Below are 15,087 nucleotides of genomic sequence, written 5' to 3'. Positions count from 1 at the left end.
AAAATTGCCTCTTTCCTATTGCCTTGGCATAAGCTAAGCAGACAGGACCTGTTTACAACAGCCGTGAAGGAGGACTTGCTGCAATAATTAATATGATTCAAATATTTGGGGAAGCACATAGGCTTCATCTTCACAGAGAAAAGAAACCTGGCTAATTCCGGGGAGAAGCATCCAATTTATGCAGGGAATGTTGGTAAACAGCATTCAGGCAGCTGCAAGTCATGCCAGGGAGCTTTTTGGATAAGAGGCTTCCCAGAGGAGCAGAGTGGAGGTGATGCCAGTTCCCCTCTCTTGATACAAATCTCCATTAACTCCAGGACATAAAGGCTGCCCAAAGGAGGTCTGTGGTCTTTTCCTACAGCAGCATCTGCATATCAATAAACTATCAAAAAACATTTTTAATTTTAGCACAGCTACTTTCTTTCTGTCTCTCTAAATGCTTCCTCCCTAATCACCAGTAATGAGAGATCTCTTTGCACAGACAGAGGAACTCTGCTCCTCAGCCTCTCCTCCAGCCCCTCCTCAATTACCATCCCTTATTTTTTCTCTCCAACCTGCAGTTACAGAAATTGCTCCATTGTTCCACAGACATCACTGAAGCTTCATTAGCTCAAGTAGGAGGCTGGGGAAGAAGAGAGAATGCAAGGATCTTTTGTTGAAAAACACCTGTCTGTGATAATTAATGAGATTTGCTGGGAGAGAAGGGCTTTGAAAGTAGCAAGATGTGATGATATTTTGATTTGAAAGAATGCTAATGGTTTGTAAATGACCATTCATTTTCACAGCAGAACTAGGATGGAAAGACCAGGGGTTAATATCCTTGCCAGAAAGAACTTGAACAATGTGATTTCTGTGAGAGGGGGTTGATTTTTCACAACCCCATCTGTGGAGCAGCGACACCAGCACAACTTTGCAGTACAGATCTGGTCCTAAAAGAGACCTCCTGCACTCCGCAGAGCTTGTTCTGCAAATAGATGAGGCACAGTAAGGAGTGTTATCTTTCCTTCTGAAGTGAGAATTGCAGACAAGAATAAAAACTCTGAGAGCTGTCCTGGATGAGTGCCACAAAAGAGAAAAGCTCTCAATTTCTGACACCACAAAGCCAGCCTTTCATGCAAGATTGCACAGATGTTCCTGTGGGCAGTAGGGAATTCACAGCACTTTTCTGTTCCCTTAACCTTTAAGCCTCCTCCTTTCCTCCTTAAAACAATTTTCTGTCAATATAGTTGCATTTGCAGGATTAAGGAATTATGGGGGTTTAGAACAGCAATTAGGAGTTCTGCAGGGTGAAAGGTCTCACCTATAATCCAGCACCACCATTTATTGAGATTTAAAACTATTGTTGGTATTTACTTCAACAAACCCACCACTACCTGAGGGAGGAACACTTTGAGCACCTCAAAGGCAAGAAAACCCAGCTCTGTCCCTGCACCTTCTGTTGCAAGCTCAGAATGTCAATGATTCTTTCAATCAGCACCATTTTTATTGCTAAGGATGCATGAGCATTACTTATTTACAAGCCCCACACTTTTACTCCATCATTTGCAATGTGCTTGCACAGTCTGGGTGCAAAAGGGAGCTAACACTTAATCCAAGTACCAAACATCATAGGTCGAGCTATGTGTGAATTTCTGTGGGGGAAGAACAAGACTATTTTTCCATTTTTAAAATGCTATTACCTGATTTTTATTTTTTTAATGATTTAGAGGCACTAAGCAAGAGCTTTGGTTGGGTTGTAAAGGCTTCGTGGCAAAACTGGACCCACAGCTTAAACATCTGGTTTTTTAAACACAAGAATGTGTTCTTTTAAACACAAAAATGTGTCTGTGGTGTGACACTGGCTTTGGAATTATTTTTAACACAATATCCTAGGATTTAGCAGCACAATTAACACTGAAGGAAAGCTGATTGCAAAGTAGTTAATAATCTCATTCAAGATCTCTCTGAGCATTCACAAACAACAACCTCTCTACCAGGAGGGCAACAAGAGTTCTGGCAAATATTTTAGCTGTTAACTCACAGCTCACACACGACTTTAGCCTTTAGAAGCTGTTTATTGAAGAACAAACAATAATAGGGGTTGCATATAAACCCTTGAACACAAGGCTGCAAGTACACCCTGCAGTGTCCATGAATTGAAAACAGTTTGACAAAGCAATCACCCTCCATAATGAAAATAATTTATACCTTAGATTCTAAGAAGCGCAAATTTAATAGACCACTCTGGTTAAAACACCATTTAATACCTCTGATACAGCTTGTATTCAAAATATACAGGGATAAAATAATATGTGTAGTACTTTTATGAAGCCTATGGTCAGTGCTCTGGGAATTAAGCTGTTATCCAAGAGCTTTCATGAAAGGAAAAAGGTCTTTTGTTGCTGTCATTAAAATTTTTAACCAAAATGAAGGTTGCAAAAACTTTATGGAGCTGTATAGGCAGAGGAATGCTGACACACAGCTAATTCAAGAGTAAGGAAAAGGCTGAAGTCAAATATGGCTGTCATTGGAAGAATACAGCACCAGGGCAATATAAAACCTCAGCAGAGGACCAAAATGCCCAACACATCCCTCCTGAAGCTCTCACTGGGGAGAGCTCATGCAGACAGAAGCCTGCAGAACAGTTCATCTTTATTTCAGAGAGATAAGAGCTGAAACACCTTAGAAATTCCCCCTCACAAGTCCCACATGCTCCTGTCCTCTACTAGGAAGTGACAATCTCAAAAATGAGATAATCCCTGAGAACACAGGGATTATACTGATTTCCCTTGAAAAAACCCAGAAATTCACCTTTCCTTCACTCACCTCCTGAGAGATGCGCCAGCAGTACTGAACAAATGACTGAAAGCTGGGGAAATCAGGAATTTAAGGTCATTACCATTGACTCATGTTAATAACCATGCTTTCACCTCAACCATTATTTCACTGAGAACCAGCACTGTGCACCGCTTCAGAAAAGTGCCTTCCAGTCACCATTTGTAAATAGGAAATATTTGTAATCAATATTAATCACTCCCAACTGTGGCATAACAAGTTATCAAATCAGAATTGCCTCCTTCACAACAAAAGAACACAGAACATAAATTTTAGTCAGCCTAAATGCCATTTTTACAACAGACTCTGAAGAGGTATCTGTGTGCTGACAGAATCCACCAAATTCCCTTTGAAAAAGCAGGTCTATTAACTGAAAGACCAGAATAGGCATAGCACTTTCTGAGAAAATCTGAACAAGTTCTTTCTTTATTCAAGCACATTTGTGGCCCTCTGCAATTATTTTCTCGATTAATGTATGAGCACTTAGGTTTTCCTGGCATGAAAGAGGGAATATAGCTATTTTTCAGCCTGAGTATTAACTAAAAGCAAATCTTCTACTGTGCACCCATTCATCAAGTGCCCTGGTTAGCTAAATGTGATATCAGTTTTATTTCAGGCTAAATACATTAGGAAAATAACTTCTGTAGCACTAATTTAATTTAGTCTTCACATACAATTCTCGAACTGTTCTGTTGATCAGCTTAAGAAGCCACTTCAAGCCATTGAATAACAATTACAAAAATCACTATCTTTAGAACATTTAATTAGTGATAATTATATCAATTAGCAGCACCAGTTAGTAAATTGTACATGTTTCACATGGCAATTGTTGTTGTCCATCTACAGATAAAGTTTTATCTACAGTGAAAGAATTTCTGAATGCTTTATAAAACAAATAAGAGTTGTGTGGGTGAGCTCTCCTAAAGCTCCTGAGCACTGCCATGGACTGCAGTTCCATGAAGAGGGTAAAGTGGATACTGGAGGATAATTTCCCAAATTCCAGGCCATCTCTTTTGCTACAGAATTTCTGTGTGACTCTGCAAGTTGCTAGGGTCCAAATCCAGACAGATATTTTAATATAAAATACTTAAAATTCAGTGGGATATAGGCTTTTCCAAGCCTGGTCAAGATTGGACCTCAGCCTTTCGTGATTCAGTTTCTACCACTGAAATCAGATTTAAAAATCACTCAGAAACATAAGGTACAGTAATTGGAAAAAAAATTTCAAACCCATGAAATTTTCATCCATCAAAACCATTTTCCTAATGGCCATAAATTAGTTAATGAAGGTGGAAATTTTTGGTTGATTTAGAAACAGAGCTGTGTTAGCTCGCCAAAATAAAATACATTTTTTCAGCCTATAGATAGATACAAGGGGCACAAGCACAGCTAATGTGGCACCCAACCCATAGCACAGTGGGGCAAGCTTCAAACCCACAACCCCTGGCTCTGGAGTTTTTAATGTCATCAGATTTGGGTTTTAGATAGACCTCAGCATCCCAATAATTGCCCGTTTGCACCACTGCTTCAAACTTCCATTACACCTCTGCTGTGGGGGTGGGTAAATGAAGAGAAGAAACATTTTGTAAAGCCAAGCAGTAAGAAAATATCGATTTGTTAGGAAAATTAATCTGCAAACACCAGAGGTTTATGTTCAAAAAGGAGACAGAGGAGTCTTTTCTGGCTTTATTCGAATAAAGGGAGAGGCCATGGGGCATTCCCCTGGGATCTCTCAGAGTTTTGGAGGACACAGCCTCCCTTTTTATTCCAATTTCCCTTCTCTCTTTCCCCAATGGCTGAGGTACTTGAGAGGTTCAGACTTCCCAATACACCTGATACCAAAGATTTCCCTCTAATGTACAACTCTCCCTTTTAATTGCTAATTCTTACTGAATTTAGGCGCTTTTCTTCCCCATTGTTTCTTTCATCTTTCAACGTCTAATTTCGTCTATCAGCAAACCTAAAGCTCCAGCCTGCCTCACCCAGGCCACATGGCTTCCCTCTCCTCCTCAGACCTCTTCACCAACCAGAACCAAAAAGAATTCCCCTGGGAGTGCTCTGCTTTTAACCCCCTGTGTTCTGAGGTGTATCCATGTCTTCAGTGCCCACACCAGGTGCCAATATTTAAATCTGACCACTCAATGGCTACAACATCCCAAAAAACTCACTTCCTTGTCAAACCAGCACATTGTGATAAATGTGAGTCCTGTCTGGACAAAGCACTCTGGCTGCCCAAACTCATCGTCCTGATTTATAAGAGAGGAAAACAACAGGAAAAGAAGAGCCACAAACCAGTATGATTTCATGAATAAGATAATCAAAATAGGGATACTTCATCTGTAATATCACAGATGTCTTCTTGACAACCAGTGTTTTAGCAATTACATTGCCTCATGCAAATATTTTTTGTCATAAGCATTTTCCACTTTTAGGGGGAAATTAATTTATCTGGATTTAGAGAGGGAATAGTAACTTCTGACAGCGGCTGAGTAGTGTGTGCACAAAGGAAGCACTGGGTGGGGATTCACAAGTCTTTGGGAAGCAATGATGTTCCAGTCTCAAAGGTAATTAAGCACCAAGAACCCAAATGCCAAGATTCAAATGAGAAATCTTTAAACAATGACGAAGCTTTTCCATGTGCAAAAATTGATCCCTTAACCATCAGATGCTTTCTAAAATATTGACTGTTACCAGCACATTAATTGCCTATCGATTTCTCCAGTTACAAAGACAAAAAGGCCCCACGTATGATTTGGATAACAAAAGATAATTTGTTCAGCAGTTCATTTTCAGCTTTTCAATCAGTCTTAATATGTCTGGATCTAAAGTGTGTTTCTAAACCTGCACTTTAAAAGGTGGTTGTGTCTGTATAAAACATTTTCAGCATATGTGAATAGCACAAGGATGTTTTGTGTCTTGTACTCATCATGACATAAAATAACAGCGTCTGAGTTTGCTGCAGTGCTACAGTCAGGTTAAAAGCCCACCAAACTGAGCCCAGGTCACCACTGCATTATGCCACTCACTCCAATTACATTAATTGAATCTTACCAGAATAAAATGGATTGTAAGAAAGTAACCAACCACAGCCTTAATGAAATGGAACATGCAGACACAAGTGAGTTATTAAACCATAATCATATGGATTTGTAGTATGATTGGTCTTCTCACTCATCAGTCAGGAAATGTCTATAAAATACACAAATACACGTCCTCACCTTGATGGCAGAATATAGCAACATGCAAAGAAGAGAGCTGAGTAAGGAATGCACAGTTCAAGGAGTCAGGGATATATTTTATACACACAAGGGCAGAGAAAAAAACCCCAAACCCTATGGATGACAAATCAGATGCTGTTAAAGCCTCCTTGGACAATTCTACTTCAATCAGAAAAGAGGAGATGAGAAATTACTCTCAGTGGGGAAATGAAGGACAAACATAATCTCAACATTAAAACAAGGTTGATGAAAATCTCCCTGCCTTTGTCCTTCCACCAGCTAGGTTTCATGACTCAGAAAAATGGGCACACACCACATGATTAATTTCAGAACTGCTCAGAGAAAAATCAAGAGTGCAGCCTGAAGGGAGCTTTGTTCTGTTATCAAGAGTTGCAAAATCATCTTTTATCATTATTGGCATACAAATTTAACCTCCCCTCCAAATAATAATACTCCCCTCCAAGCAATAACTGCAGTCTTTCCAGACTTCTGCAGTGCACAAAGTCTGGAAAATTTAATCCCTACTTAAAAAAAACCAGAAAAATTTGTCGCTGGGGAATGGCACTAGGACCTGCAGCATGGAAGACTAGCAGAAAACAGAATGGTTCTTCAAAGGCCAGGCACACATTGACCTTGGGATGAAGTTTAGCAGTGTCAGGGGGTTGTTTCAATTCTCACCAAAGCCCTTCCCACAACAGTGCACTGCCAGTGCAGGTGTTGGAGAGTTTTGTTGGAATCCCATGGAGGACAGGACAGAAAAGCAGTTGGATGGTGGATCCATGTCCAGCAGCCTGTACAAACTATGACCACATCCCACCCCATGTGCATGAGCATCTCTGGTTCACAGCCACTCCTATCAGTCTTTAATTTGAATTAATGAACAGGTAACAGGTTGTTCAAGTCAAGAGTACTTACTCACTTACCACAAGTCTCCTATGATGATCTTAATAAGGACACAGACAATAATGGAAGATCTTTCCCTAATGTAAAAAAAAATAATAAATAGGTAAGTGCTTTAGGAAACAGTAAGTAAAGTAGATTGCAAAACATCTCATGCTTAAACACACAGATTCAAGGCTTTAGTTAATGTACTGCAATAAGACCTCAGTATCCACATGTTTAAAAGTGCAGTCCTTTCTAATCCTTGCTTTTACATTAGCATTTGATTTTCTTTTTCCAGGCAATTGATACCACTTATATTTTCCAAGGACTCACAAAGCGGAAAATAAATAAAATAAAATAAATATAACCCCCCTACAATTAGCACTGAAATAATGTTGTAATTGTGTACTGAAAAAATACAAAAGAGTACTAGAATTGTAAAGTGCTAAACAAAATTATGGTTCAGGCTTCTCCAGGAAATAGAATTGACTGCACTTCAATTCACATTGAATTCCCATGGCTTATTGTCAGAATGAGAAATAAAATCTACCATATCTCTCTCCTCTGGCCAGCTTAAGGAGCAAAGTCACCATCAAAGGGTTCAGCAAAGGAAAGCAAAAGGAAATAATGCAGAAGAAATCCACCAAAACCTAAATCAAAACAAGCCCACCCACCCCAGCCCCTGCCAAAAAAAAGTGGAAAGACATCCTATAGCACACAGCAGTTTCCTGAAACGATTCACCACTAAACTAATGATTTTTTTCCCTCTCTGTTTTTATAGGCAAAATGCATTTCCTTTGCAAATACTTTATTTCCAGCAGAACCAGATGTTCCTCCTCAGTCCTGTGCTCCACTAGAATGAGACCCAAGAGATCTTCATGCAAACTGTGAAGGAGCACCCTGGAGAAATGTGATTTAAGTGGTTAAAGACTACAGGAAGTCCAAGCTTCTCCAAAGAGCTGTTCCAACAACAAAGCTGGAGCTGTTTGGCACTTTTCAGAGAGTACCTGAGGCTGCAAAGCCTCTTTGAAGCCTGTTAGGAACACGGCTTGGGAGCTTGGTGCTGTCACCTCAGCAGAACAAAGAGCCCAGAGCGGGATCAATGGCACATTCTGGGAGGTGTCAGGAAACCTCAGACAGCAGGAACAACGCTGCTCTCCCTGCAGGGACTGGGACACCTGAGCACTGAAGGAAGGCTGGGAGCTCCTCGAGTATCACAGACATCTTTCTGTCGCAGACATTTTTTCACAGAAATCCTTTCTTTCAGATTTCTGTAGCTTCTGGGAAGCAAGGGCCCCCAGAAGAATGTAAACAACGATTATCAGCTGCTGTGAAATGCAATAGGATGCACCTGTGATTGGTTCATGTTCCCATGTTTATAATTAAGGGCCAATCACAGGAGCAAGCTGGGGACAGAGTCCCTGGACACAACTTTGTTATAGATTCTTTCTTTTCTATTCTTAGCTTAGCTAGCAGCCTCTGCAACTTCTGTCTTTATTTCTTTTTAGTATAGTAATAATGTATTATATATCATATATCAATAAATCCAGCCTTCTGATCAAGAAACAAGATTCTCATATTTCTCTCACCACCCCAGCAACCCACTCAGGTTGCTGTAATAATCTTTCCATTAAAATCCTTTCGTTAGGATTTTTCCTGCTGAAGCTGAGAAGGTTCAGCAACAAAGTGTAAACAATGGTTATCTGCTGCTGTGGAATGCAGCAGGTGGACCCGTGGTTGGTCTCGGGTGGATGTTTGGATTTACTGACCACTGGGTCTCACGCTCTGCTGAGACACAGACCTTTGTTATTCTTTCTTTTCTAATCTTAGCTTAGCTAGCCTTCTGAGAACTTTTCCTTCTATTCTTTTTAGTATAGTCATAATGTAATATATATGATAAAATCATAAATCAAGCCTTCTGAACATGAGGTCAACATTCTCGCCTCTCTCTTCATCCTGCAACCCTTGTGACCACTGTCACACTCAAGCACTGAGGCTTTTGGAGCAGCCCTTGGCATTCTCAAACCCAGCCAGAGAGAGTGGAAAGCCTCTGTGGGTATTAAATAATCTGCTAAGAAGCTGCACCAGCTTTGATGTTCAGGCAACCTTCCCCTGGTTTTATTAAAAGTGGTTGAAAAGCATGTAGCAATAGCAGGAAGAGCAGCAGTGAAGCCTAAAAATGCTGCACAAAGCCAAACAGAAGAACAGAACTGAATATTAACTTCTATTTAATTCAACTCAGTAAATCCCAGGGATGAAGGAAAACACAGGAGAGACTTTAGGATTTAATATTAGTTTTGAATTTTTCCTGATGCTATTTATACCAACATCACTGCTTATAATGCAGAGATTACTCCCCACACCTGACCACAAGTAGAAATACTCAGAATGTGAATTTAGGAGAGGTAACTACTGGGTTGGCCATAATTTATTAATCAATTCAGCCTTCCAAACTGACCTGTACTTTTTCAGAATTAAAACCGTGCTTTTAAGGATGTTCCATGCAGAAGCATCAGACTACCAGGGATGAAATCAAAAAAGTGCAGAGAAATAAGCAGAGAGAATTATGACCTTCACTGTGGTGTATTACAAAAAGTGGTTAGAGGCTACAGTTTAGTGTTTTTCATATCCACTCAGTAATTTCCTCTATTTCTGACAGTGTTGTGTCTCAGCACCCCACAAGCCTGTTCAGTTCCCTTATGAAAAAGTTTAATTATATGTTTTGATGAATTTTGACTTTCCATTATTAAGATAATAATCTTTTACAGAAAATATGACCAGAGTATACAGAAGCAGCTCTCCTTTCAGTATGAGGAGAGGGCAAAGATGACTGTTCTAAATTAAGATTCCTGAATTCCTAAAGTTTAAGAACACAGTCCACAAAATTATATAGTTGAAAAAAGGGGACACACACACACAAAGAACTGAATGTTTATTTTATTTGATGTATCTAAGCCTAGGATTTCTCAGAACACTGCCTGAGATTCCTAAATGGGGGAACTCAGATGTGAGTCTCAAATGGTTGGTTCCTGGCCAGTTTATTTAGCTACTTAGCTGCTGCCAGCATTTAAATATAGTAAATTATTTATATTAATGAGAAAATAATTTCAGTCATTAATTGCAGTTCTTCCATGCTCCTCCTCCCTAAAATTATTGAGCTGTGCCTCCCTCTGAGGAGAAAAATCCACACCCAACCACAACAGGAGAAAAGTTTTAAGAAATTTGCCATAATATAAAAAGAGACAAATATGGGGCCACCTGATTTTATTTTAGAACTTTTGATTAGTGAAAATTGAGAAAGTGACTTCAGTACACTTCATAAAATAAACCAACATCTCCTGCAGATCCTGAATTTCAGTCATTTCTACTAGACAGCATTCTCTTCATTCCATAGTATGCCAAACAAGAGCCAGGCTTCCAGTTCACCACCCACCATGATTACAATTTTCAAGCTTTGTTGTAAAACTTCAGAGACACCTCAAAGGTGAATAAACAAACAAAACAATCTTTCCAAAGCAGCAGTCCAGAACAAATCCCCATGCTGTGCCCTTCCATATTAACAACAAAAACAACCCACAGGAAGCCCCAGTCACAGAGAGGCACTCAAATCAAACTGCTATTTTAACTTTGTTCTCCTTCCAGCACAGTTCACAGCACTTGTGGCTTCTACCACTTGACTGGGCTTTGTCCTTGTGACTGTTCTGTCTTCACATAAGTGTCATAGAGTTCTCTCAGATGCAACAGCAGCTCCTCCAAGTTCTCTCCTGTCAGTGCAGACACTGCAATGACCCTCTCAGCTACCTGCTCCCTGAGGAGCGCCAGATTGATCCTGGACTGAGCAAGGTCAACCTTATTCCCAACCACAACACAAGGCCTCTCAGACAAGCCTTTTTCATATGCTTCCAGTTCATATTTCAAGTCCTGCAGCTGGCTCCAGGGCTGGGGCACAGAGAGGTCCAGCACGAACAGGAGGAAGCGGCAGCGCTCGATGTGCTTCAGGAAGGCCGTGCCCAGCCCTCGGTTCTGGTGAGCACCTCGGATTAGGCCAGGAATGTCAGCAACTGCAAGGGAAATTTCACAGTGAATCCAGCAGATCAATAAAAAACCCTCAAAAATCCCCCCCAGTCTTTTACTGGCCAGTGACAGTACTTTTAGAATTATGTCTCAGTGCCTCAATATGAAAGCACAACTCACACGAAGTTAAAATTTGAAACACCTAAATGTAGATTATTCCATTGCACACAAAATACAGACTGACAGTTTGGCACTAAAGGTACCTACAAGTGAAGGTGAAATGGGTTTTCAGCAGAGTTTTCTTTGAAGTTCTTTAGAACTAGCAAGAACACCGCAGAACTCCTGAATCTATTTCTGCAGCATTTTAAAGCATTTACAAAGGTGACACAAATTGCTATCAAGGTACACACAACAAACTTCAAATTCTTACCTGCCACTTGTTCATAGTCTTGATAGTGGACAATGCCAACGTGGGGGTTTAGGGTTGTGAATGGGTAGGCAGCCACAGCTGGCTTTGCCCGGGAGATGGCTCTCAAAAGTGAGGATTTGCCAGCATTGGGAAAGCCCACCTGGAATACAAACACACAAATTTCTCAATCTTTAACAAATCTGCAAAATTCTACTAGACCAGACAGTTATTCTGCAGTTGTTGGATTGCATCAAGAACATTTTGCAGCAAAGCATAACTTTCACAGGTTTGCCAGCTGGTGTTAGAATATTTCCATACTCAAATACAAAAATAGCTTAAGCTCAAAGTTGAGCATTTTTCATTTCAGAGGATGATAAACCTGTCACTAACAAAGTCAAATGTTTAAGATCTGCAAAAAGATAAATACAGGGATGAAACAGATGATTTGAACTTTATAATATAGGGGAAAAAAAACAAACCAAGAAACCAATTTAAAAGAATTCTCTATACTGTAGTGTTCATCTGCAGAACCAGCAGAAAAAGCTGCTGTACATCATCAGCAACCACTGATGAATCTTGTTTCTCTATGTATAATAGGGATTTTAGCAGAAATAGGACAACACCAAGTAGCATGAGAGTGACAGCTCTGTGAATCACTTTGGACACCCTTCTACCAAGTAACAGCAAGAAAGCATCGAGCTGTGTCTCCAAACAAGCAAGCCAGGGGCCAAGAAAATGTTCTCTCACATAATTTCTTCAGTCAGTCAAGTGGAAGCTGAACCAACAGAAACTCACCAGTCCTGCATGAGCTGTTGTCTTGAGCTCCAGATGAAGGACCCTCTCCTGACCTGGCTCTCCCGGAGTGAATAATTTCGGAGCGCGGTTTTCGTTGGACAGAAAGAAGCGATTCCCTCTCCCTCCAGCTCCTCCATGAGCTGCAATGTACTCCTCTCCATGCTGGGTGAGGTCAGCCACAACTTCACCATCCTCCTTCACCAAAGTACCAACAGGGACCTCAAAGGGAAGAGGTGCAAGCATTACACCAAAGCTCAAAGCCTGCAGCAGATCCTCCAGCAGCTGATTTCAGATTTGCTGAAAATCACTCCTGCATATCCTCAAGGTGAGGAGCCCAGAAAGAGAATTGTCTTTCATGAAACTCACTTTCTGAACTCAAACAGCACCGTCAGACATTCACCCTCCATCACACAGGAGATTTGCACACAGTAAGGTTCTCCAGACTGAAAATCAGCCATGTACCAAGCTACCACACAACACTTACTTTGACATACATGTGTGCACCGTTAGCTCCATAGCAGTTTTTGCTTCCTCCTCTCTCTCCGTGAAAGCCCTGATAGAAGCGGAACACTGAAGCAAGTGATTTCATCTGCTGGTCAGCTGAAAAGCAAAATACACACATTTTGAACACATTGCTTTAGTAAAACAGGCACAGAAAAGACAACTCATGACTGTTCTCCCCCTTTTTGAATATTGCATGAGTGCACATCCTATTTACTATTTATTGTCCCTATTTTTTATTTACTGTCTCAACAATAACATATCAGGGAAGACTAAGATCAATCTAAGTTGTGATAAAGTTTAACTGTCTGTACTTAGCTGATTAGGTTTATTAATGTGGTCATCCCAAACCAAAATTAATTTGCTAGATTAGATTTTACAGCAGAGTGGTAGCAAAAGCAGCTTTATTCATCTTAAGAGGAAAATTTAATCAGATCTTAACATAACACAGTCAGGCAACACTCACTAAAGTATCTGCAAAATACCTCAATTTTCAAAATTCTTTCTAAGGCTGTCAGTGTCATTTATGTCCTCCTTACCACAGCACAGGACAAAACTTCAAAAGTGAAGACATCTCATAGAGAAATAACCATTTTAACATTTTTGCCATTTACCATCCGTGCAGCGCTGTTTTTGCTGGGGTGGGGTGTTAAACAAGAAGACAATAATACAAAACAGAACAGATTCAGTGAGGTTTACCTTTAAAAATGACATGACCCCCATCACCTCCATTCCCACCATCAGGACCTCCAAACACTTTTCTGGGCTCACTGTGGAAGGACTGGCCCCCGTCTCCTCCTTGTCCTCCAACCACGCGCACCTTCCGCTGATCCACGAAATAACGTGTCTGCAACAAGGGTGGGGGTTGCTACCTTTAAATACAATTTATCAGACTCAGCTTCCAAGAAGTTTTAGTTATTAGCCAGACCTGCTATTTTTAGCCATGATGAATTTCATTCAACAGTAAAAAAAACTCAGAACTCTGAACCAGAACTCTGCTGGCATTCACAGATCAACTAACTGCAGTGTATTGAGTGCAATAATAAAGAAAATCAGATCTCATCTTTCAAGTGTTTTTAAGAACTTTTTAAAAAGCAAATGCCTATGGCTATGCTATGCTAATATAACTTCATCTATCTCCAGAAAAGAGGCTGCAATTCACAAGGGAAAATATTAGGGAAGTACATTCATTGACAGGTGGAATTGTTTACACAGAGGGATGAAAAGAGAAAGCATGACTGTGATCATGGGAACTTTCTAATTCTCTCAGTTACTAAGGGACTCCATAATGAGAATGGCCTTTAGGGGTCACTTTAAATAAATGGCACAAATAGTACGTGAGGAAGAAAAAGTCTTATTAACGTTATGATACCAAAGATAAGCAACTGAAAAAAACCCCTCCTCTCACCTGAACTTCTGATAAGCAAATTTATATTACTACTAAAAAGCCTCTTTTAGAAAGTATTTGGCACCACCACACGGCGAAAGAATAAACTATGGCTTTTAATGGGGAGTGATTTATGGATCGTTAGAAAACAAGATTTTCCAGAGATGTGTAAATATAAAAATAAGATGAAGAATAAATTCTAGAACCCTGAAGTTTCTCTGATATAAAGTGGTGTTTGTTTGGCAGCTGACTACACCACAAAAAAACTAAAGACTAAAAAACCAGTGAGAAACAAACCAATATTTTAGATTTAAAGCTAAAACACCATTTTAGAACTTTAAAAACCTTTTTAATTTCTAGACTTATAGATACTTCCCGCCCAAGGAGGCCAAAGGGGAAGAGGACTGTCACTACGATCAATGTGAGCACCGAGAATATCGCGGGGCAGACTCATTTCCTCACTATTCTGGAAGTCAATTATATTTTAGCCAGTATTTCCTCACTCCAACAGGGCCAGCGGCGGGAGGAACCCCGAACCCGCGGAGAGCCCAGCACTCACCAGCTGCCGCTCGGAAATGGCTCTCTTCTGCCTCAGCCGCCTGTCCTTGGCGCACCGGGGGCAGCCCGTGGAGAAAGCGGGCGGGCTGAGCAGCACCAGCAGCGGCTTCCAGGGGCTGCGGCCGCTCCCCCCGGCCCCGCAGCGCCAGAGGGACGTGCCCAGCCCGACCCCACACAGCACCGCCATGGAGGGACAGGCACAGCCCCGCCTCGGCCTCCCGGGCGCAGCCGCTGCGGCGAAGCCGCGCCCCCGGCAGCCCCGACCCGCCTCAGGCCCGCCCCAGCCCGGCCTCAGCCCCGCCTCAGCCCCGCCCCGGCCCCTGAGGGCTGAGGGAACCCGCGAGGCACAGAATCTGGAATGGCTTGGGTTGGAAGGGACTTTAAAGATCATCTCGTTCCCCCTTCCACTATCCCAGCTTGTACCAAACCCCTCCAGCCTGGCCTTGAGCGCTTCCAGGGCTGGAGCAGCCACAGCTTCTCTGGGCACCCTCCTGCCCCTCGCAGTCCCG

At 41.3% G+C, this 15,087-nt stretch overlaps 1 protein-coding gene across 1 annotated transcript; it reads right to left on the bottom strand.

Annotated features, from left to right (window-relative positions):
- Positions 1-10,165: 10,165 nt before the first annotated feature.
- On the bottom strand, positions 10,166-14,782 carry MTG2 (mitochondrial ribosome associated GTPase 2). The gene is made up of 6 exons (XM_054274614.1): positions 14,580-14,782; positions 13,333-13,480; positions 12,617-12,732; positions 12,133-12,351; positions 11,359-11,497; positions 10,166-10,975 (listed from the first exon to the last, which is right to left on the bottom strand). The coding sequence occupies exons 1-6, from the start codon at positions 14,763-14,765 to the stop codon at positions 10,581-10,583; spliced, it is 1,203 nt and encodes a 400-aa protein (XP_054130589.1). The 5' UTR covers positions 14,766-14,782; the 3' UTR covers positions 10,166-10,580.
- Between the last annotated feature and the right edge of the window lie 305 nt (positions 14,783-15,087).

The sequence above is a fragment of the Melozone crissalis genome, unplaced genomic scaffold (genome assembly GCF_028551555.1).
Source record: "Melozone crissalis strain CALT ecotype California unplaced genomic scaffold, PUWL_Pcris_2 ptg000017l_1, whole genome shotgun sequence".
NCBI lineage: Eukaryota > Metazoa > Chordata > Aves > Passeriformes > Passerellidae > Melozone > Melozone crissalis.
The sequence above is the reverse complement of the archived record's forward strand: the minus strand, read 5'-3'. Positions and strand labels throughout refer to the sequence as shown.

Bases quoted from the DNA above. Each gene is read 5' to 3' on its own strand.
- MTG2 (XM_054274614.1), bottom strand. From the start codon at position 14,765: ATGGCGGTGCTGTGTGGGGTCGGGCTGGGCACGTCCCTCTGGCGCTGC. The intron at 13,481-14,579 runs GTGAGTGCTGGG...CCCTTGTTGCAG, and splicing joins CCATTTCCGAGCGGCAGCTG to ACACGTTATTTCGTGGATCA. The intron at 12,352-12,616 runs GTAAGTGTTGTG...CTTCCCTTTGAG, and splicing joins GTGCACACATGTATGTCAAA to GTCCCTGTTGGTACTTTGGT.